The 22723-nt window shown below is 45.2% G+C and overlaps 2 protein-coding genes and 1 pseudogene across 10 annotated transcripts in view; 2 read left to right on the forward strand and 1 right to left on the reverse strand.

Annotated features, from left to right (window-relative positions):
• Nucleotides 1-7596, forward strand: part of HERC3 (HECT and RLD domain containing E3 ubiquitin protein ligase 3) — a 44994-nt gene extending 37398 nt beyond the window's left edge. For both annotated transcript variants that reach the window (XM_058838524.1, XM_058838523.1), the window contains exons 21-25: nucleotides 982-1048; nucleotides 2161-2243; nucleotides 4333-4516; nucleotides 5225-5327; nucleotides 5788-7596. In XM_058838524.1, coding sequence (XP_058694507.1) covers nucleotides 982-1048; nucleotides 2161-2243; nucleotides 4333-4516; nucleotides 5225-5327; nucleotides 5788-5996 — 646 coding nt within the window. In that variant the 3' untranslated portion in view covers nucleotides 5997-7596. The remainder of the gene's footprint in view (nucleotides 1-981; nucleotides 1049-2160; nucleotides 2244-4332; nucleotides 4517-5224; nucleotides 5328-5787) is intronic.
• A 2420-nt stretch (nucleotides 7597-10016) lies between these two features.
• The window catches only part of FAM13A (family with sequence similarity 13 member A), a 125934-nt gene continuing 113227 nt past the window's right edge, over nucleotides 10017-22723 (reverse strand). For all 8 annotated transcript variants that reach the window (XM_058838532.1, XM_058838531.1, XM_058838529.1 and 5 more), the window contains 3 exons: nucleotides 21537-21733; nucleotides 20781-20882; nucleotides 10017-19906 (listed from right to left, as the gene is read on the reverse strand). In XM_058838532.1, the coding sequence (XP_058694515.1) occupies nucleotides 19780-19906; nucleotides 20781-20882; nucleotides 21537-21733 (426 nt within the window). In that variant the 3' untranslated portion in view covers nucleotides 10017-19779. The remainder of the gene's footprint in view (nucleotides 19907-20780; nucleotides 20883-21536; nucleotides 21734-22723) is intronic.
• On the forward strand, nucleotides 11076-18012 carry LOC131579068 (pre-mRNA-processing factor 6-like; annotated as a pseudogene).

The following is a 22723-nucleotide window of genomic DNA, read 5'->3' on the forward strand; positions in this document are numbered from 1 at the left end:
TGATTAATTTGGGTAGCTGTGGGCCTAGCAAATCATATGAGCTGGTGGTGATTTTTGTGTATGACTTCTCTCCCACAGCAGGATCCATCTGCTTAGGCTCCCACCTTCCTGATCCCCAGAAACTGGGTGCCAACACAGCCAAAAGACACCTCCCACACACCCCTCTGAGCAGTGGAAGCCTGTCCCTGCCCTGTGTGGTTGTGTGCATGATCCCAGATCCCAGCCTCAGCCTTTCCCCTTGAGCCAGGCTCAGCCTAGCAAGCAGGGAGCTGTGTGTAGTGCTGTGAATCATCCCATCCATGACCCAGAGCAGCTGTGACCTGCTCCCATGACAGGAAGAAGTTGAGTGGAGTGAAAGAATTACTTTTTCAAAGTGGTGTATGGAATCTTTTCTACCTAGTTGCATAGGGATACTGGTTCCACCTGACACTGAGAAGTTAATATCCCACTGTTTGGCTGGTCTTATTTCTGTTTCTGAATTGTCCTCTGATTTAACTACACAAAGTGACAGCTGTATTTATCAATAATGAGGTAAAATGCCAGGAAGACCGCAGCAGGATTTTGGGGGGTAGCAGAGTATTTTCTATGTGATGGGCATATAGATACAGTCCACCTTTGTCTCTTCCTCCACACCCTCAGACCTTTGTGTGGTGATGGCATAGAATTAGAACTTTAGAACTCAAAATGTAATTCTGTTCCAAAACTAGGATTATTAAAGGTGAACCATGAACTAGGTAGGCATAGACTGTATTGATAGTTTCTGTGGACTGGCATTTTTCGTGCTTCTAACAAAGCATCTCTTTATTTGAGGTTTATTTCTTTCTTACTGCTTCAAGTGACTCAGATTCTCTCTCTTGCAATCCTACTACCCAGATATATGATGCTGTTTACTTCTGCTGAATTTATTTTCCTTGTTAGAGGTATGGCTTTTAAAATCTCTGATTATTCTTTTTTTCATTTCTTTCTCTACTTGTTATTTAGGAGTCTCCAGCAACTTTTAGATTACCCTGGGGAAGATGTGGAGGAGACATTCTGTTTGAATTTTACAGTAAGACACATTTGACATATCAACTCTCTGATTACTATGGTACAGTTGAAGCCCATCTATATTTGCATGTGTATTCTGGCTTACTTCAAATGCCTATGGCACACAGCCCATGCTAATGTTAAGATGTTCTTTGCTTTTCTATGTATGTGGTCCTTAAAACTGAGCTAGTAAGTTGATTAAGCTGAGTGGTTTTCAAAATAGCCTTGTTGTCACTGTTTCAAAGATGCTCCAACAGGTTGTGAGTGATGGTTTCATCTTGATCTGGATCATTTCCTGACTCTCTGTCCAAGACCTGCTCTGGGGTAAAAATAAGGTACCACAAATCTGCTCCACACTGTGCTGAGCAAGGAGAGTGGTGCCCATTTCCTTGTTGCATGAATAAGAGCACATAAACTCTCTTAGATCAAATTTACCTCTGGAGTGAATCAGACCTGTGTCTGACTGTGTCTCCTGCAGGAGAGAGCTGTCATTTGGGATGAGGAAGTGCAGCCATAGTGATGGTAATGCAGGCTGTGTCAATAAAGGATACCTTCAAAGTAACAAAAGAGACTTTTCTCCAAATTCTTTTTCACACATAAGGGCCTCTTTTGTCTATGGCAACTTGAAAGTTGACCCTTCTGCATTTTTTTCAGGTAACCAATTAGTGTACAGAGTGTAGGTTTGTACTGGTGCCATCCTAGGTTGGCAAAAGCAGGAAAATATCTGTGTTGTTTATTCTTCCAGTGAGAGAGGATGACTTAACCCACTGAGTTTCTGTTAAAAAGGGGAGTCCTTTTTAGTGCCAGAACTCATGGGCTTAGTTAAAAACAACTTTTAGTTAGCAATCTCTTGGGGTTTTCTTCCCAGGAAGTTTACCTAAAATAATTTTTATTCCTTTCTAAGTTCACATTTCAACTTAATAGCAGTCCAACAACAAATGTAGGTGATGGAAGGTGGTGAAGCACACGGGGTACTTGGAGCAGAGAACAGAAGTTTCTGCACATACCATTTTCTCTGAGCCACCCTTTACATGCCAGTCCTCAGCTGTCTGAGTCTAAGAAGACTCTGTCTTTCTTGTAGGCATATGCCCTGGAAAATACTTCTGATAAAATTAATTTCCTGGTTTTGTACAGATCTGCAGGGAAAGCTATGGTGTAACAGAGCAGAAGAACCTGATCGAAGATGGAGATAAAATCCTGGTGCAGAAGGACAACAGGCAAGTGGGGGACCTGTGGGGATGGACTCATGCTTGTGGTGAGCTCATGTGCCACAGAAACCCTGGGTGAAGGGAAATGTGAGGGGGAATTAGCAGTCACTGCGAACAAATTTTAAGACCAGTTGCTCAAAAGTTAATGGGCACTAGTGGCACTTGAACAAAAATCAAGTTTTCATCATCTTTGTGGCAGTGTTTGGTAAATGTACTTGGATTGACACTTGGATTGACATCTTCCCTATAAAAGGCTTCTGTATAGACCCTTGGTAGTTTTCTCATTTTAAGTAGACATTGGAGACGTGATTTGGCCCAGGTTAATACCCCTGATGGCTCAGAGAGGAACTGTATGTGAGCAACAAAACTGACCCTGGCAGATTTGTTTGTACTCCTAATTCTGGAGCCGGAAACTTTCCTTTGAGCATGGCCTGACTCCCATCCCTGATCACAGCCAGAAGGACCTGTTGTACTTGGATCCCTTTCCAGTTGATTGCACACCCCAGAGTTATTACTAGCACAGCTACCATTCCCCCCTCTTTTTTTTTATCCAGCTGCTGAACTATTTTCTTCCCATAATCTTGTTAATTGGATTTCTACAAATGCCTTTATTACTTGAAGCAGCATTCAAATTCTTTCTCTGCTGGCAAAACACTGTGATCCAGTGACTACTCAGCAGCATGGTTAGGGACTTGCACTAGGATTGCTGAAGACCTTACTGGCAAGGCTGGAGATGAAGTAATTTCCTATTAATCTGATTATTTAAAACAGTTTTGAATGTGTCTGAAGCCATTGCTATAATAAAAGCTTTGTCTGTGTTACTTCTTACCTACTGTACTACTGCCCAAAATGGTGCAATTACACAGCTAAAGAGTTGGCTCTATGCAAAACCCACATGGTTTTTCTCTCCCTGCAAAGAGAAGATGGACTTCAGGTAAAACAAAGGAGTGTTTAATCTACCCCTGCAACAGTGAAGGAAAGATAAAAATGCCAGTGATAGAACCCTTTAGGTTTTTAGGTTGGGCATATACATTCAAAAGAAAACCTTTTTTTTTTTTTACTGTACGCCATCCTGTACAAAAGAACAAAGACTTCAGTTGAGAACACTTGGGAAGTGCACCAGGGTTAACTACTGGAACTGTTTATTGAGTCAGGATAGGAAACAAGGGAAGAAAATCCTTAAGGAGAAAGGCTAGTGGGTAGTTCCACCAGCTTAACATTCCAAAATTCAATTGCTTCATCCTGACTGGAGTTTTGAACTCAAGCTAACCTCTAAATCCAAGTCTAGACATGGCTGTCAATTTACCTTACAGTGCTTAATGACTTCCTCCACCTCTACATTTAGAGACCAGAGCCCAATTTGCTGCCCTATGACCTGAATAGTTTGCTGTGTGCATGTCTGCAGGCACTGCCCTGCCTGTGTGAGGAAAGCTCATTGGGAACTGGGGAATGAACAGGATTGCTGTAACTGACAAGTGAAGAGTAGAATATGCCTGCATTTTCCCCTTCTCCTTTGGAGTTCATAATGTGCTCTTGGTGCAGGGTTCATGACCGTAACAGCCGGAGAGGAATTAAGCAACAGTTAAGTGCTTAATCAGCTTGGATTTCCCTAATGCTCAGGTGACTATGGGGAAAAAGATAATAAAACAAATGCACTGGAAAATAACTCCCCCTTTGGTATATGATTCCTTACTCCAGGTTTTTGATTTTTTTGTTAGTCTGCTTCCTTATTTCCTACTTACTTCCTCACCTGTCCCCTGCTGCGTTTGCATAGTGGATGTGGTAAGAACTCCTCCACCAAAAGGCCAAAATGTTTCATCCAGTTGTAACCTCTTCAGCTTTACTGGTGGTAGAGAGCCTGAGGGACATCCCATGCCACCACTGCTAGGGAATTCGCAGACACATGGTGGTACTTGCTGCTGAACACCGTGTCCACATTGCAGTGACTTGGTGAGAGGAGGGCAGTGAGAGAGGGCAGTGCTTGAGACTCATGTTTGCAAAACACTTTACAAGCCGAAGCAGGAAAACGTGGCAGTGCTGCTGCTTAGACCTATGATTAAAAGTGCTTTCCTTTGCCTGCTTTCTCTCAATGCATTAGGGAAGAATTTGTTGAAGCCTATGTAAATTACATCTTCAACGTCTCCATCCAAGAGTGGTACACAGCCTTTTCTACTGGCTTCCTGAAAGTGTGTGGTGGGAAGGTCCTGGAACTCTTCCAGCCCACTGAGCTCAGGGCCATGATAGTTGGAAACAGTAACTACAACTGGGAGGAACTGGAGGAGGTAAAGCTTCCCTGTTGTACTTTTTTTTTAATTTTGCACAGGTGGCAGGATTGTGCAGTTGCATGAGATGGGCATTAGTTTGTGTCAGGAGATGGGATAAGCCATGATGCATTTTCTTTTTTTTTGGTTCTCCTTGTACACCTTGCTGTCACTCACATGAAAAGTTTCTCACTGTGCTGGCCTGCGACAGATAAAGCTCCGAGAGGAAATTCAGGGTGAGGAAGGACAGGGAGAAGGACTTCCATCCCCCTTTTTTAGGGATGAAATCTATGACTGAAGAGAGAAGACGAAGGGTCTCATAGTAAAACTGTATTGCATAAGGGCAAAAACCACACAGGGGTTCAAAGGGGAGTCTGGACACCCGGAAAAGATTGTATCCTCTCAAAATCTGTGGGCCAGCAAGTCACTCACAGTGCAGAGTGTGTGATCCTGTTCATGAGGTCAGCCTGTGAATAGGCACTCCAGAATTGCTCCCCACACTTGTAATTAGCTGCAGAGCAGAATGCTAATGTCTGTCTTCCTCACATTGCCAGGAGAGCCCTTGCCCGGTCTTTGAGTCATGTCATTGCCCATCACCCATCCTGTGTTCCCTATCAAAGCTGTCAGGCACTGATCTGATGTCATATACTAGAAAAGATCAGGTCTGGGTTCTGCTTAGTCTTTGCTTTCTAGTGCCAATGGAAAATACGGTATTTTGGTTTTTAATAGAGCGCTGTCTATAAGGGAGACTACACTGCCACACACCCAACTGTGAGAATGTTCTGGGAGACCTTCCATGCATTTCCCTTGGAAAAGAAGAAGAAATTTCTCTGTAAGTATCTTGCAGTGGTGCAGCATCCCCTGGAATTGAAAGACGCGTGTGGGAGTGGCTGCAGAGCTTCATTGCATTGCATTGGGTGATCCAGTGTGAGCAACAAGTCTAGTCAAAGTTGGGGCTTCCTTTCTATTGCGTTTTTTTTCCTTCTGTCCTGGGTAGCTGGCTCTAGGTGGCCCTGCTTGAGGAGGGGCTTAGCCCCAAGGACCTCCAGAGGTCCCTTCAACCTCAGCCACTCAGATTCTGTGACTGCTGGAAAGATAAAGGCTGGTGTTTGTGCCTGGCACTGGCCTTGCTGTGCTGCAGCTCCCCTGGGAGCCAGCCAGGCCCTACATGGAGTCCAGTCAGGGTTTTGGCCCCTCCAGGCAGGTGGAGCTGAACTTTGCCTGTGGGTGCAGCACTGGTGGGAGGTCCCTCACCTGTCCCACCTGCCCGGCTTTCCTTGTGCCTTTTGCAGTGTTCCTGACGGGCAGCGACCGCATTCCCATCTACGGCATGTCCAGCCTGCGCATCATCATCCAGTCAACGCCCAGTGGGGAGCAGTACCTGCCCGTGGCTCACACCTGCTACAACCTGCTGGACCTGCCCAAGTACAGCAGCAAGGAGATCCTCAGCGCCCGCCTCATGCAGGCCATTGACCACTATGAGGGCTTCAGCTTGGCCTGACCCCATGGGGCCAGCACAGACTCTTGGTGCTGAGCAAGAGAACGATGGGCTTGGGCTTTATTTTTGTAAGGGAATAGATCTCAACTTTTTTTTTTTTTTTTTTTTTTTTTTTTTGGGGGGTGGGACAGTGTTAAATATAAATAATAATAATAATAATAGAGATGATTCAGTCTCAGCCTGATGCTGCCAGCATTTTGTGGGGCTTCAGCAGGGAGAGGCTCTTGCTATGAATTTTCTCATCTACTGAACAAGACCAGTTCAGTGGGCATTTCCCCTCCAACTTTACATCACTGCCCTCCTGGCAATTCCTTGTAGTTTGCTTTTATTGGCCCCATACACACACACTCTTACCTCTCCTTTTAATTCAGTTGAAATATCTTGATGTCCCTTGCATTTAAGATATGGTGGAAATTAAGGATGAAACAGCAATCTCCTCTTTGAAAAGCTGTGATTTCCCCCCACCCTTTTTTCAGCCCTTTTTAAATGCAAGCTGGTTCTTGCTTGCTTTGAATGGAAATATCTCCTCTGCCCTTTGGTCCTTGGTGGATGGTACTGGGCTGGGATGTCATTTGTGACCCCAAAGTGGTGCATTAGTGATGTTCTGTCTTTTTGCACCAAGATGTCTCATGGAAAATACGGTAGTTTACAGAGGTCAGCTTGTTTTTCCTCACTTGTCTTGGATTTTGTTTTCAAGCTTCTCAATGAAGCCTCAGAATCCCTCTGGACTGGGGTTTGTGTTCAGGCTTGTGGAAGGACAAGCTCTACGTATGATAGCAGGTTTCTCTAAATGCCTCCCTTGTGATGTGTTTCTGTCCTGGCGAGTCTGCAGTCTGGGTGGGTGGGCAGCCCTCTTTTTCCATCCCAACAGTCCTGTTACTCTAATACAAGGTGAGGTGGCTGCTTTTACTGCTGTCACCTCTGTCCAGAGAAGCTGTGTGTGTGGATGTGTGAGTGCAGGGGAGTGTGACTGTGGGAGGTGTGTACAGTCTCTCCAGTCTTGTCAGGTCAAAAAAAGGAGTAGAAGATCCCCATCTTGAGTGATAGCCCCCTGTCTAGAGATGTGTTTGATCTTTGCAGTTAGACTTTGCTGTTTGAGAACAGCTCTCTCTCACTTGGCAGCTGCTTTGCCAGGGGGCCTGAAGGACAATCTGTATAAATTAGACTGGAAACATAGAAAAATCACAACCTAAATCTATCCTATATGATTGGAGAGCTTTTGTCCTCTTTTCCTCAGTCTCACTGCCTCGTTAAGTGAAGTTTGAATGATTTTTCTCCCTTCTCTCCTGCCATTTTTCAGATCTTGATGTAAATCTCATTTTAAGCCTAGGGTGGTTTTGACATTGACTTGTTATTAGGACATAGTATTTATGCACCATGTTCAATTTACAGTATTGAACTTTGCACCTCGTAACAAAAGGTTTTAGGCTTCTGGGTTTTTTTGGTTTTTGTTTTTAAAGACAAGCTGTGGGCTACATGGAGAGCCCCCCAGCCTCTTTCTAATGCAGCATTGAGGACAAATATACAATTATATCAAATGTTTATTTTCGATGTGTGTGTACATAGTACAGTATTATGCAATAAATTTGATGTTTAATTCTGATGGAGTGGCTGCCTTTCCGTGTCAGGAAACAAAGGAGAGGCTGCTCCAGGCACCAGCACTACCTCTCCTCCTGTCCTGTCTCAGACAAAGGGAAGTCCTCCATGGAAGGGCTTGGATTTGAGATCTGCCCTCAGTCATTCCACTAATGCATATGTGGTTAGACACAGTTATTGCATGTATTTATTTTATGTTTAGGTGGATGGGTCATCTGTAGACACAGGAATTTGCACATATCCTCTTATATACAATGTAATACAGTGTGACCTGTATTGTGTAAGGTTTAGCTACCGTTGGATCTAGTGTATAGAGCCCATATTTTGTATATACTGTGTTGCATTATTGTAGATAACATGTATTACACTACAGAGGTAAGTGCATATATGTTTTATATACTATATAAATGTAAAATGTGTGTATATTTATGCATCACACATCTCTTTTCCAGTAGCAAATGTCAGCCCTGTTTAGCTGAGGAGGAGGCAGGAGTGGCCAGGGCTGTTGAGGATTTTGAGACACTTTATTGAGCTGAGGCCATCTCTGGCAGCATCCCACACAGAACAGAAGCTGTCACCAAAAACCTGCAGTCAAAATAGTTGTATTTTCTTGTTTTATACAAAATACAAAGCATACACATAATGTTTTTCAATCCAGTTATGTTTAAAAGGACACCATTGATTCAGTTTGAAGTTGCTTACATAAATAATGTAAACAGAGACCCAAGCTGAATCACTGAAATGTCATTAGCTTGGGGAATGCATTCCCAAGTTGCTTTTGTACACCAAGTGCAGTCTGAAGGAAATGGATTATTAACAATTTTTTTTTTCAGTCAGGCACCCAAACCCACGCTGGTACTGGCTTCTGCACTCAGCCAACCCCAATATTTGCTATACACCAAGTTATTTGCTATAAAACTATGTATTGTTTGATGTATGTACAAATCCATTATTCTAGGAGCAGGTTCCCTGCATGCAGGTGTCCAAAGGGAAGCACAAGGATCATACACGTGTTGACCTTACAAGCTCCAGTAAGTGTTCCACTCTCCATGCTGTGAGTGACCATGCAGGTTGGTTAAACTCGACTGCCCTCTGCCAGAGCTGGAGATGTCAATCCACTCCAGCCTCCAAGGGCAAGAGCTTTTTCCATGAATCTTCTACGGGCAGGGCACCACGACATGCAGTGGGGGTGTGGGGTGGGCTGTCCAGTTTGGAATCTCAGAGCCAATTCCTGTGTCTTCCCCAAGCAAAGGGCCTCTGACACCACATGCTGTGGCAGTCAAAGGCACAAAAACCTTAGTGATTACCTGAGGGAGAAACAGGAGGAGCCCAGGAAATCTTGCTCAGCCATCAGCACAATTAATTCTGCCACACCAGGCCCACTCTCCACATTTAGTCACCTTCTACCACCTGTGGGTTATTTTGTACTTTTCCAGGTATTGGAAGCCCTGCAGGCATTTTTTTTAACTCAACCTGTACAATTTTGGTCTGGTTGCCCAGCTCTCACCTCAGTAGCAGCAGTCAATGACTGACTTGCAAACAGCTCCAGAGATGGCTCCTCTGGCTAGAGGATGGCTGGCAGCACTTACCCTCTGAAACTTGGACACACCTAAAGTAACAACCGATGTATCAGCAGAATGATTAAAAGAAAAATGCATTAATTTCACTGACATTAACAGAAACACCCATTATTCAGCTGTTTACTTGGGAGTAAAACCAAATGCAACTCATTAGAATGACAAGTTTTCCGTCTATCTTTCACTCCTGCAATCTTATTTTGTGCACAACCTGTTCATGGCCAGCATTTACATTTTAATGATTTATTATACCACAGTGTGGTAACACAGGCATGTGTCCAAGGCAGCCCTCATGGAAGGGAAGCCCAACACCATACTGCCATCCTACAGCAGACAGCTTTGTTCTAGTGACAGGGAAACAGGTTCTCTTACACTAAACAGCTTATTTATATCACCTAAAGTACAATTTTGTACAGTACTTCACACCTTTTAAAAAGCAGTCTTGTATTTAATGTTCTCCAGTCAATAATCATTGATGTTGGCACAGACAGATCATCAAAGAAAATGCACAGTTGTTGCTTGGATTGACTTGGTGTGGTAGGGCAAACATAATTTTTGGCTATTTTGTGGTCAGTGGGAAGTCAAATCATCTGTAGGAGTTAAAGACGTTTTAGTGCTCAGGATGTCCTTCTCCTACCCAGGTTTGGAAGAGAGTCAAAGCATCTGCAAACCCAGGACAAAGTCCAGCATTGGTATATGTCTTTTCAGGACTGGAATTTTAAAATTTGCTTCTCTCTGGTAATATTTTTTAGCAGTTCCCTTCACAAGGAGGCAGTTGAAGTTTTGCCTTGTTTTTGCCACAGGCAAGGGCTTGAAACAAACAGTTCAAAAAGAGATATGACTAGGTGTGTTTTTTTGTTTGTTTTTTTCTTTTAATGTACTATCTCCATTAATAGGGTTTGTTACTTTTAGTTTTCAAAGTTCAAAAATACAAACTCTCTAAAGTGCATAATTGTACTTACATTTCATAGAAACTATCTGAAATTCTATTAATATACCATGTAAACAGCAGTAACTAAGCATCAGAAAATGCTACAATCTCATCAGTTTAAAAATAAAAGGGACTCTTCCCTACATATCAAGATTTGTTGGGGCAAAACCCAGCTGTTGGGGGTGCCTTAGGTTGCAATGCAAGCTGTAACCAAAAGGATATATGCTATTACCAGCTGTTAAAACCAGGTGGGGCAGTGTCCTTTATGTCTTCCATGACCCATCCCTCCTAACTCCAGGGTGAGATCTTCTGTTAATGGGCCATTGAGTCTCACTGCATGACTGATAAAATTACATCATGCCATTGTGAGATGCTCCAGCCAGGGGGAGGAGCCAAGCATTCCTACCTGGATACACTCTGAGCTTTAGAACAGCACAGGCAGCCTTTCTCCACTGGATTCCAGGGGAAGACCAGACCCTTCTCTGCCACCACTGGACCTTCAGAGGAAAATGACAGCCTTCTACAGGATCACTGCTTCAGCAGAACCACATCTGTCACTCCAGGAGGACTGCAGCCACCACTTAATTGGACTGCTACCAACGCCCTGCCCAACAGGGTGTCAGGTTGTATTCTGACTCTGACAGTGGTTTTGTTCACTACTGCATTTTTTTTTTAAATCTTCCTAGTAAATTGTAGTTCTAACTTGGGATCTCCCACTGGTTTGCTTTCAAACTAGCACAGGGGGTTAGGTTTCTTTGCTTTTGTTCCTTTTTACTTGCAGAATTTTTCCCCATAAGCTGCCAGGAAGCACTAACAACTGGGTACTTCAGAAAAACAGGAAGTGGCCAAACTCAGGGGAGGAAGGCATCTGGTTGCACTTCTCTTATCTGGGAGTCTCTCTCTGAGGGGCAGAGATACTGTGAGAATTGGGCAGGTAAAAGACTGGGCTGGGGCAGCTGCTAGCTGAGGAGGAGGAGGATGGTCGGAGCTGCTACCTGGGGAAGGGAATTAGCTCTCGCTGTCACTTCCATTGTTGTTGCCACTTTCCCGGCCACCTTTCCTGGCTCTGTGCTCTGGTCCCTGCTTCAGTCTCACCTCTCCACCTGCATGATGAGCAAGGAGCCGTTCTGGCGCACGCCTGCACCGCTGGGCTACGTGCCAGGGCTGGGCCATGGAGCCACAGGTTTCACCACCTGCTCTGATATCGGCCCTGCCCACCATGCCAACAACCCCAACTGCACATCCTGCTGGGCAAGAGACTGTGGGGGACCAGGTGAGGGAGAACCAGACAACAGATGATGACAACGGGGATTTGAATGACACCGACTATGATGAGTTCAGTGGCTACACTGGGAGCCTGTTCTCAAGTGACCCCTATGAAAAATATGATGAAGAAGTAGATGCTATTTATGCAGCTTTGGACAAGAGGATGGATGAACACAGGAAAGAAAAACACAGTGAGAGAGGAGAAGAAATAGAAAAATACCATATGGGATGACCTAAAATTCAACAGCAGTTCTCAGACTTGAAACAGAAATTAGAGGAGGTTACTGAGGAGGAGTGGCTGAATATTCCTGAGGTTGGGCATGCCAGGAACAAGTGGCAGAGGAATCCTTGTCATGAGAACCTGACTCCTGTCCCCAACAGCTTCTTTGCAAAGCACTTGCAGTCAGGGGAGAATCACACTTCTGTGGACTCATGCCAGATACAATTTGGTGGACGGAATACTCTGTACCCAGGGGGTCTGAATACTCCATACCCAGGAGCGTATGGAGTCCTGGGCTTGATGATATCTGGGACAGATGGGTTGGACATAAGGAAGATTGGCCAAGCCAGGAACACCTTGATGGATATGAGGCTAAGCCAGGTGTCTGACTCTTTGAGTGGCCAGACTGTAAGTGGACCAAAAGGATATTTGACAGGTTTGAATTCCATGATTCCCACACATGGAGGAGATATCAATAATATCAAAAAAGCCTGTTTGCTCCTGAAATCTCTCCGAGAGACCAATCTAAACCACCAGCCTGGATAGCATCAGCCTGACTGGAGGAGGACACAGGCAAATTCCAAGTTGCTCAAAACCTCATCATGAAAGGAACAGAGAGATGTGCCCTAGGAGTGAAGATGTTTGGTTGAAAACTGCTCAGCTTCAGCCTGGAGATACGGCCAAAGCTATGCAGCACCTGCCACAATCTGTGCAGATCTATAACAGAGCAGCAGAGCTGGAGACAGACATCCATGCCAAGAAACGTATCCTTAGGAAAGCTCTTGAGCATGTTCCAAACTCACTGCGTTTGTGGAAAGCAGCCGTGGAGCTGGAGGAACCCGAGGATGCCAGGATCATGCTGAGCGGGCTGTGGAGTGCTGTCCAACCAGCACTGAACTGTGGCTGGCACTGGCAAGGCTGGGGATGTATGAGAACACTCATAAACTCCTTAACAAAGCCCAGGAGAATATTCTGATGGATTGTCACATCTGGATTACTGCTGCCTAACTGGAGGAAGCCAATGGAAATACCCAGATGATGGAGAAAATCATTGACAGAGCTGTCACATCCTTTAGGGTTAACGGTGTGGAAATCAACAGGCAGCAGTGGATCCAGGATGCCGAGGAATGTGATAAAGCTGGAAGTGTGGCCACATGCCAGGCAATCATGAGAGCTGTGATTGGGATCAAGGAAGAAGATCAGAAACACACCTCCATGGAAGATGCAGACAGCTGTGTTGCTCATAATGCCCTGCAGTGTGCCCGAACCATTTATGCCTATGCCTTGCAAGTCTTCCCAAGCAAGAAGAGTGTGTGGCTGTGAGCAGCCTACTTTGAAAAGAACCATGGAACCAGAGAATCCTTGGAGGATCTTTTGCAAAGAGCTGTTGCTCACTGTCGCAAAGCAGAGGTGCTGTTGCTCATGGGAGCCAAATCCAAGTGGCTGACAGGAGACGTGCCAGCAGCCAGAAGCATCTTGGCCCTGGCTTTCCAGGCCAACCACAACAGTGAGGAGATCTGGCTGGCTGCCATGAAGCTCAAGTCACAGAACAATGACTACGGAAGAGTGAGGAGGCTGCTGGCAAAGGCTCGAAGCAGTGCCCCCACAGTGAGGGGCTGAAGTCTGTCGAGTTGGAATGGGTGATGGGAACATTGCTGCAGCCCAGGAGCTCTGTGAGGAAGCCCTGAAGCACTATGAGGACTTCACCAAACTGTGGGTGATGAAAGGACAAATTGAAGAACAAAAAGAGCTGGTAGAGAAAGCACGGGAGGCTTATAATCAAGGGCTGAAGAAGTGCCCCCATTCCATACCCCTGTGGCTTTTGCTGTCCAGGCTGGAGAAGAAACTTGGGCAGCTGACTAGAGCAAGGGCCATGGTGGAAAAGTCTCGCCTGAAGACTCCAAAGAATCCAGATCTCTGGTTGGAGTCTGTGCACTTGGAGTACCGAGCTGGGCTGAAGAACATTGCTAACACTCTGATGGCCAAGGCACTGCAAGAGTGCCCCAATTCAGGAATCCTGTGGTCAGAAGCAATGTTCCTTGAAGCGTGACTGCAATGGAAGACCAAGAGTGTGGATGCTCTCAAGAAGTGTGAACATGACCCACGTCCTGCTGGCTGTGGCCAAACTGTTCTGGAGTGAGTGTAAAATAACCAAGGCTGGAGAGTGGTCTCACTCCACAGTGAAGATGGACTCTGACCTGGGGGATGTCTGGGCCTTATTTTACAAATCTGAGGTCCAGCATGGCACAGAGGAACAAAAAGAAGAGGTGAGAAAATGCTGTGAGAATGCTGAACCTCGCTACAGAGAGCTCTGATGTGATGTCTCCAAGAACACAGAGAACTGGCAGAAAAAACTGGAGATTCTCGTGCTTGTGGCAAGCTGAAAAATACCTTCCAGAGCGTGTTGGCCTCAGCTGCCTCAGAGGTCCCTGTAGGACTTAACCTGCTTGTGGTGCATTTGTCCTTTCAGTGATACAGACTTTGAAGGACAGTGTAGGTTTCTTTGCTTTTATACCTTTTTACTTATAGAATTTTTCCCCTAAGTTGCTAGGACTAACAACTGGGTACTTGAGAAAAGCAGGGTACTTAAGAAAAAAGTGGCCAAGCTCAGGGGAGGAGGGCATCTGGTTGCACTTCTCTTATCTGGGAGTTTATCTTCTAAGGGGAAAGATACCGTGAGAATTGGGCAGGTAAAGGACGGGGTTGGGACAGCTCCTGGCTCTCTCTCTTTGGGCTTTGGAAGAGGATGGTCGAAGCCACTGCTTGGGGAAGGGAATTTGCTGCTGCCACCAGAGCCCAGCCCGGAGCTGCTTCTCCTGCCGTGGGGCTGAACCTCTGCTTGTGAGAGCAGACACTGAATTGAGACCTTATTAACACCCATCTCACTAAAAGAGGGACCTATCCCCGTCTGTTCGGGTGGCCAGGATGTTGGGCTCACCCCTCTGTGGGAGCTGGGCTGATGCTACTCCGCTCCCGCCGCTTCTTCGGCGCTGCTCCGAGCTTTTGCTGCAGTGGAGCCCCGCACCTCCTACCTGCCCACACGTCTCACGGATCCAGCCACAGCTCTGGAGCTTCTGATACATCTTGCTACACCCTGGGATTTTTGCTCATTCCTGCCGTTCCAGCTTGCTATTTCCGTGAGTCCTGCAGGGACACTGGGATCGATGTCCCAGGGGGGTTTCTGAAGAGAAGCCTCTCTCCCATCCCTTCCCGCCTGGGCCGAACCGCCATTACCGCATGTGGGCCCAGCCCGCGGCACAGCGCCCCCTGCCGGCGCGGGAGCGGTCACTGGGCCTGCTCTGTTTGGTGTGAGTGCCACAGCTGCTGTTGTTTGCTTTATTATATATACTAGTAAATAACTGCTATTCCTGTCCCCATGTCTTGACCTGAGAGCCCCTTAATTTCAAAATTATAGTAATCCAGAGGGAGGTTTCTGCCTTCCTTAGCCGACACCTGTTTTTCAAACCAAGACAAACAGGACATGGATGATGATAGGAAAGAGCTTTCTCCCAAAAGGAAAAGCTGCTTCATTCTTTCCCCAGCATGGCCATCAGCCTCTTTAGCACATGGGGACATTGTAGCTGGTGTCACATAACAGACAGGAGCAGTCTTGTGAGGCTCTGTTTGGCATTTCCATGTTGATTCCCAATTCCCCCCTACAAACACAAGCTTTAACAAGCGCTTGTGTGGATTCTGACATGTGGCAGTCCCTCTGTTCTTGGCCACAGCATGTGTTCCATGTCCCCCTTTAGTGTTTGGCCGATCTGATGTTGGTTCCTTGTCAGCAGATCTGGGTTGTGGCTGTTGGAATACAATGTCCTAGAAGGAGGTGGGTGGAGTTTTGGGAGCAGCCTGGAGCACAGGCAAAGGTCTGGGCTGGCTCCTGTTCTTTAGGTGTTTTAGTTTGGTCTCAGCTAACAAGCTGCTGCACAGCTTGGAGGAGTTCCTCCAACCTGAGCAGCTGGAGCATTTTGCCAAATTTAAAAGCATATTTTTAGAGAACTTTTCCTCAATTTTTAAATGTATATAGTAAAGCTTATTCTTTTAAGTGTCTTGAGTTCATTAAGCACAGTGGTGATTTAAAGTAACCAGGCAAAACTCAGCAATCCCTGAAAAGCCCTTTTGAAGGAAGAACATTTATTTAGAGTTGCTTAAGAGACTGTGCTGTTACACAGCTGTGACTGCCTGTGGCTGGGAGGTTTGGGATGGCTCCCTTCAAGTGCAGATAGAAAAAAGCAAACTCAAGAGAGGGAAAGCTTTTTGTTTGGGACCCTTTGTACACTGTCTTCAATTTTCTACACTTGTGATGTGTACTATTTTTACCCCAACCTACTGACTTTCTTGTGATTATAGAATGAGAAGCTGCACTGTCTTACACCTGAAGCTATAGCAGTTGTATCCAGGTCTGTGGATGTGCACTATCCCATGTATTTAGTTGGAGGAGAAACTCCCTTATTACTTGGAGAAGGTGTAAAATACAGATTTTTTTTGTTTGTTTCCTAAAAAAAAAATAAAAATTAAAAAAAAAAATCGAACTCATCATAGTTGGTGTCATTCAAATCTCCATCATCATCATCTGCTGTCTGGTTCTTCTTCATCTGGTTCCCCACATTCTCTTGACCAGGGTTGTCCACGGGGTCGGTGGCATGGCAGGCAGGGCCGATATCAGAGCAGGTGGTGAAACCAGTGGCTCCATGGCCCAGCCCTGGCACGTAGCCCAGCGGTGTGGGCATGCCCAGGAACAGCTGCAGCTTCTTGTCATGGTGGCAGTGGCAAGGTGAGACTGAAGTGGGACCAGAGCAGAGCCAGGAAAGGCGGCTGGGAAAGGAGAGCAGGAGCTAATTCCCCTTCCCAGGTAGCAGCTCCAACCATCCTCCTCCTCCTCAGCTAGCAGCTGCCCAGTCTTTTACCTGCCCAATTCTCACAGTATCTCTGCCCCTCAGAGAGAGACTCCCAGATAAGAGAAGTGCAACCAGATACCTTCCTCCCCTGAGTTTGGCCACTTCTTTTTGTTTTTCTGAAGTACCCAGTCTTTAGTGCTTCCTAGCAACTTATGGGAAAAAATTCTGCAAGTAAAAAGGAACAAAAGCAAAGAAACTTAACCCCCAACAGCAGCAAAACAGGTAATTTATCAGTACACAGTGCAAAGAAGCTTTTAAAAATAAGCAGAGAAAACATAAGCCTGGGAAGCCTCAGCATACTGAAAAAATGCATGATTATGAAAAAGAGCAGAAATTGCTTCTCTCATCTGTTTAAAGGTGTCCAGGCCCAGATTCTGAAAAGCACACAGGTTTTACTCCATTTTAACTCGGCAATATCCCAAAGGCAGGCCAGCTTGAGGCACATGCTCACCATCCAGGCTTTTGCTTTCCTGAACTGGGCCTGAACAATATAAAAATGAGACAGTGCTAAGGACCTTTTGGTAATCCAGAATTCTTCCTCATCCCACGCTTCCACCAGCAGAGTGACGCTGCAGCCAGCTTGGCTCAGCTGCTTTCCCTAAAATAACTAGGGAGAGCTGACAATGAGACAAAGAGCCTGTGGGAGCAGGCAAAGGCACAGCTATGGATTCCTGGGCTGCCCTGTGTAGGGACAGGGGTTTACCCTGCTTAGGCTTCCCTTCAAAGCACTTTTTGATCCAATCTGTCAGCCCAGTTAACACACTCCAAGGATCAGAGGAGATCCCATCTCAGATGGGAACTCAGCACCTCTGAGAAGCCAAACCCTAGGTCAGCACACAAGTCCTCTGGATGGTTTGGAAACAAAATTCAGTCTTTGCTGGTTTTATATGGAACAGCCAATTCTGCAATCGACAAAAAACCAAACCAAGCCATGAGTCCCCACCCCAAGTGCTTTCACTAACACCTAAGTCTGCCTTACCCAGTGTCCTCGGGTGAATTTATGATGCTTGTATCCCCAACTGTCTGTTCTATTTATGCAGGATATTAGGTTTTGCACCTCTAAGACTGGTTCCAAGAGTGAAGGGGGGCAAAGAAGGCACAGTTTGTTTGCAGAAACTGCACTTTCTCCTCCACATTCTGCTCCTGGACTGTGTTGTCTGCAGCACAGACAGTGGGACAGAGCTCTCGTTTGCTTTTAGCTAGGTTTTAGCTAGCTGAGGTAGAAAAGTTCCTTGGACTGTGGTTTTTCCTTGTCTTGAAACTGTTCAAAATTGCTTTGGACCGAAATTTCAGAAGAACACTGAGAGCTCACGTGTGTGGCCCACCAGAGCCAGGATGCTGGATTCCAGCACCGAAGGGACTGAGAGACACACAGCGAGCTGAGCTATACCCCACGGAAAAGACTTTCTGAAGTTGCCATCTCTTTGGAACAACAAAAGGTTTTATTGTTTGGTATTGTTCATTTTTTATGTTTGTGGGTGCTTTGCTTGTTAAATAAACAGGTTTTTTCCACTTTTCTCCAAGGAAATCTTTTCCCGAACAAGTTGGGGGAATTTGCCCTAAACCAGGACACCCCTCCTGACTAACAAAGGGCATGTGCAACCCATGGCTGCCTTTGGAAGAGTTCAAGGGATCCCAAAGAGACCAAAATAGCAGCAATTTTGGCAAGAACACACACAGCACACATGGCAAGTGAGAGGGGATAAATCAAAGTACCACAACCCAAATACAACTATTTGTGAGCCCACTTGCCCTTAATAAAGAAGGAAGGGGGAGAAGTTGTTCTGGGCTCCTCTGGTGTGACATGCATGAGGCCTGGCTACAACCAACACTGGATTTCATCTTGGCTATTTGGCTTCTGTACACTGGCAATGATCCCCTGGGGAGCTGAAGAAAGCATTACAGAAGTGCCCTCCCTTGGGTATCAGGGTGAAGCAAGGGGTGCACATAAGCCTCTGGAGTGGGAGAGCGAGTCCTGGTGTCCCAGGATGACGGAACTATGAGCCCTTTCAGTGACCTGGTGTCTCTGAACTTGGGGCCTTTCTCTCCTTCAGGCTGCACCTGTTTAACAAGACCACCTGAATCAGGTGCCCCAGGACTTTATTTTCTGAAAGTCATACACAAATTTGGAAACAGTAAATTGTCAAAGATTGCCCTCAAGACAGGTGCCCTTTCCACAGGCAGAGCACAGCTCCATGCTCTCAGTTCCCTGCGGTACCCTCTGTACTGCCATACCTCCTACAATGGGAAGAAAAGCCCATCCTCTGCTGCCACCATCAGTGTTTCTGCTGCAGCTCACACAGGTGTGATGTGCACAAAAGGAGAAAATTTAGATGAGTTTGTGGGACACCCATGTGGACTGTTCAGCTTGGGCTCAGGTGTCTGTATCACAATGAAGCACACGTACTAATGGGGTGTGTCTTCCAGATATCTACCACACATTTGACACCAGATATTTAACCAACCACCATAATCACAAGGGATTCTGACTTAAAGCTTTGAAAACCTCTTCTCTTCCCTGTTGCCCAAACATGGTTAAGAAGGTCTCAGTATCACCCTCCATGCAGAACAAGCTGGTAAGAACCTGGCTGCATGGCTCATTTTCTTCACTATCCCAAATATGCAGGCACTTCTACTTCGGTTGTACTGGCCATCAAAAACGTGGGAAGAAAACCCAACTCAAGCCTGGGCAAAACTGCAACTCACACCAGCTCTGGCTGATGACCAGGAGATTATTACAGCATTTCTCTAGAGCAACAGAAGATGCTGGACTCCAAACAGGTCAAAAGTCTGAGCAAATCTTTACTACAAGTGAACAGTCTTGGTGCTGCCTGACCTGTGCCTTAACATGAGATTGGTCAGAGCACTTGTCTGTTCAACTCAAGTAGAAGCTATTTGATGATTTCATTACTATTAATCCTATTTTGCCTCTTGCTATAATATCCTGGGGAAAAAGAAAGAACAGCATGGCTGGCTTTGATATTCTAAATATTATAGGATCTGTAAGCAAATCAATACAGAAGGATCCCTTCAGTGCAGTCACTGAGCGCAGTGTTGTGTCTCCTACACTGGCAAACTCCATTTTGGGAATCAGGCCTAGAGAAAGAGTGGGCAACAGCAAATGTAGAGAATGACAGAAATCCACCTTTCCTCCCTCTCCCACCTCCGGCAATGACCCTTCAGTTCCCAGGGAGCTCCTCAGCTCTCCCAGTCAGGTTCCCGCTGCATCCACTTCATGCATTTGTCCATTTGGTGCTCTCTCCTCTTTGTTTATTGGCAAAAACAATCTCCTCCGTTACATGATCTTGGAGCTAATATCTCTCTTACTGATCAGGACTTCCAGCAGCCTCAGTTTGGCCTTAACCTGCTTGTATTCATTGTACTCTTCAGCCATGGGAGTGCGGTCTTCCTTCTGCACATTCCTAGTGGGAGTGAAAGCAGACCATGAAGATTTTTGTAACAGGAAGCCTCTCTCAGCAGCTTCCCTCTGACCACCAACAAGACCTACAAAGCTGCTCCTTTCCTCCACTCCTCATTGGGTAACAAGACCAAAACATTTATCCTTTAAAAGAAAAAAAAAAAAACTGAAAAAAAAAGCAAAAAAAAAAAAAAGGCAAACAAACTGCTCCAACAAGTGTGGGATTTGTGTGCTGAGGCTGAGCACAACCCCACAGTTCCAAACGCAAAATCCTACTTGAAACATGCCTTGCGCTTCTCTGAAATCACCAGCTCTGCAAAACAGCTGGAAAACACTTCAGGAGCCATCTGAGTGTCAGCCTGTGAGCCTGGCAAAATAAAATACAGCCTCCCCAGGCTTGGCACCATAGCACTTGCACTAACAGGCACTCTCACATAAAGAAAGATAGTATTTGATCAGACTGCTCCTGGCTTGCAGCGATTTTGCAAAAGGCCCTAAGGATGATGGCTGGTGGCAAGAAACAGACAAGATACTTTAAGGGTATAAATATATGAAAACATTCCATCAGCTCGTTAATGAGGGGCATTTTCTTAAAACAGTAAAACCAGTTAGACTAAAGCAGAAATACTTGATAAAACTAGTGTCTGAATACCTCACAGACAAGCAAGAAAAGGACAGAAATCACTTGGAAAAAACTAGTTATTCTAACACTGAATAACTCTTCCACCATTCTGAATGTGGGTAAAGCAATGATAATGATTATGAAGAAGAAATACATAATACTGAATTCAGGTAACTTTGCGTATTTGGAGATCTTTGGTGATGCAAAACAGATTAAAAGTAGCTGAAAAACAGAGGGGCAGCTGGGAAATTGTTACCTTCCATTTTGTCGGAAAAAGTTATCTTCAAAGTCTCTCAATTTTTTTCTGATTCGCTTTTTCTCTTCCCTTACTTCTTGGAGCTGCTCTAACAGTTCAGGGCTGTTGGGTTTAAAGATAAATGAGATTATCCACACGTATGCAATAAAAACAGTAAACCTACAGATGTTTAGTTGTATGTATGCCAAGCAATGGAGCTGCTCCTGGCAAGCAGCTTCACGTTACTTGAAACAAAAAGCTCTCTGAATTTAGTTCAGCAAAATGATCATAGTCTTAAGCTGCAGCCTCTAAGGATGTCAAGTGTGCACTTCACAATTTACCACAAACTTCTGTGAGATGTACCTCCTGCATGTGGGTCTGGGTTTGGTGACTTTTATAGGATCAAATTCATTGGTCACAACTTACCACCCACATGTGTTTGCACCAGACTTGAAACTAGCAAAAGCTAGTTCCATTTGACCTCTCCAAAACATGAAAAACCTTCTGGAATGCAGGGTTTTCATGCTAAAGGCTTGCCACTGGTGGAGTTATGGTTTAGTGACGGAATCCAAAGGTGCCTAAGCTCAGTATCAGTATCAGGACAAGGTAGTTTCTTCCCAAACCCTTTCCTATGAGGGTATATTGCATTTAAAAATGAAACATGAAAACTTCTGGCTCAGATCATAAATAGAAAAAAACCCTAGACACTTTTCTGACAAATAAAATGCTATCTCAGCAAGAAATACTTTTTTGCAGTTGCCTGTGAATTCAACATACATGGATGCTTCATGGAGATTTGAAAGCCCCATATCCTGACTGCTCCTAGATGGCATCTTATCATCCACGGGGGAAACAAAGCCATCGGCATCATCTTCTAGTTGATCCAAGAAGCTGCGCACGCCGAAATCTGTTTTTATGGTAATGGTGAGATCTGGCTTCACATTGCTGTCCTCCTCAGACCCCTCCTCTTCTTCCTACACACAGGGACAGAGCACCCCCACAACAAGACAGGTTATTGCTTCCTTTCTCAGGAACAGGCTCCTCCTCTCACCACATGCACTCAGGAACAAGAAGTGGAAAGGCAGAGCAAACACTTCAATTGCCAAGCAATACACAGGACACCAGAAGACCACCAGTAAGACACCCTAGAACCAAAGCATGACAGAGAAATTGCCACCACAAACTCAGATTGGTTAAGGAGACCCAGAGCAACACAACTGAGTGAAAAAAATACCAGGGGTTCAGAGCAAGCTGTTGCTTTGTTTAGTTTATGTATTCTGACATAAATGAACCCATTTACAGCTGTTACACATATTGTCCAAAGCACACCAGCCATCCTCTGCATTTCCCTGCAAATATTTCCCAGTACAGAGACTGCCAGGTTAAAATGTGGAATTTTCTCTCAAAAGATGCAGCTCAACAGCTCTCTCTAATGGCTGAATTCAAGACCTCAAATGCTCATACAGTGATACCAGTGAGCTCAGATGAGTCTTACAATTACCCAAATGTGGGATATGATTGACTGTAAAAGGACTGTTCTGCTGCTAACATGTTCAAACATCAGCTCTGACCATTTTGCTGAAATATACTAAAAATTGGACTGGAAGTTCTGCACAGTGCAATTCCCTATTTCCTCAATGCACACTGATGAATTGGTTGTGTTCCAAGTTTTTTACAGAATTTATAGGCAAGAGATTTGGAAGTCCCTACTGCACTTGGCATTCATCAGTTCACTGTGCTCTCAAAATAGGGCTTATCCTGTGACACTGTCTAGAAATAATTCTAATTATCAAGGAATGAGACCCAGTCTCTTATGTACAGAGACATTTCTAAAAGGCAGTTTTCAGCCTTAATATAAGGAATGAGGCTACTTAAAGAAAGAAGCAAATGCCAGCATGGATGGTAAATCTCTCAAATATGTATGTATGCATGTGTGTGTAAATGCATTTATTTTACAGCCATGT

This window comes from Poecile atricapillus, chromosome 4 (genome assembly GCF_030490865.1).
Source record: "Poecile atricapillus isolate bPoeAtr1 chromosome 4, bPoeAtr1.hap1, whole genome shotgun sequence".
NCBI lineage: Eukaryota > Metazoa > Chordata > Aves > Passeriformes > Paridae > Poecile > Poecile atricapillus.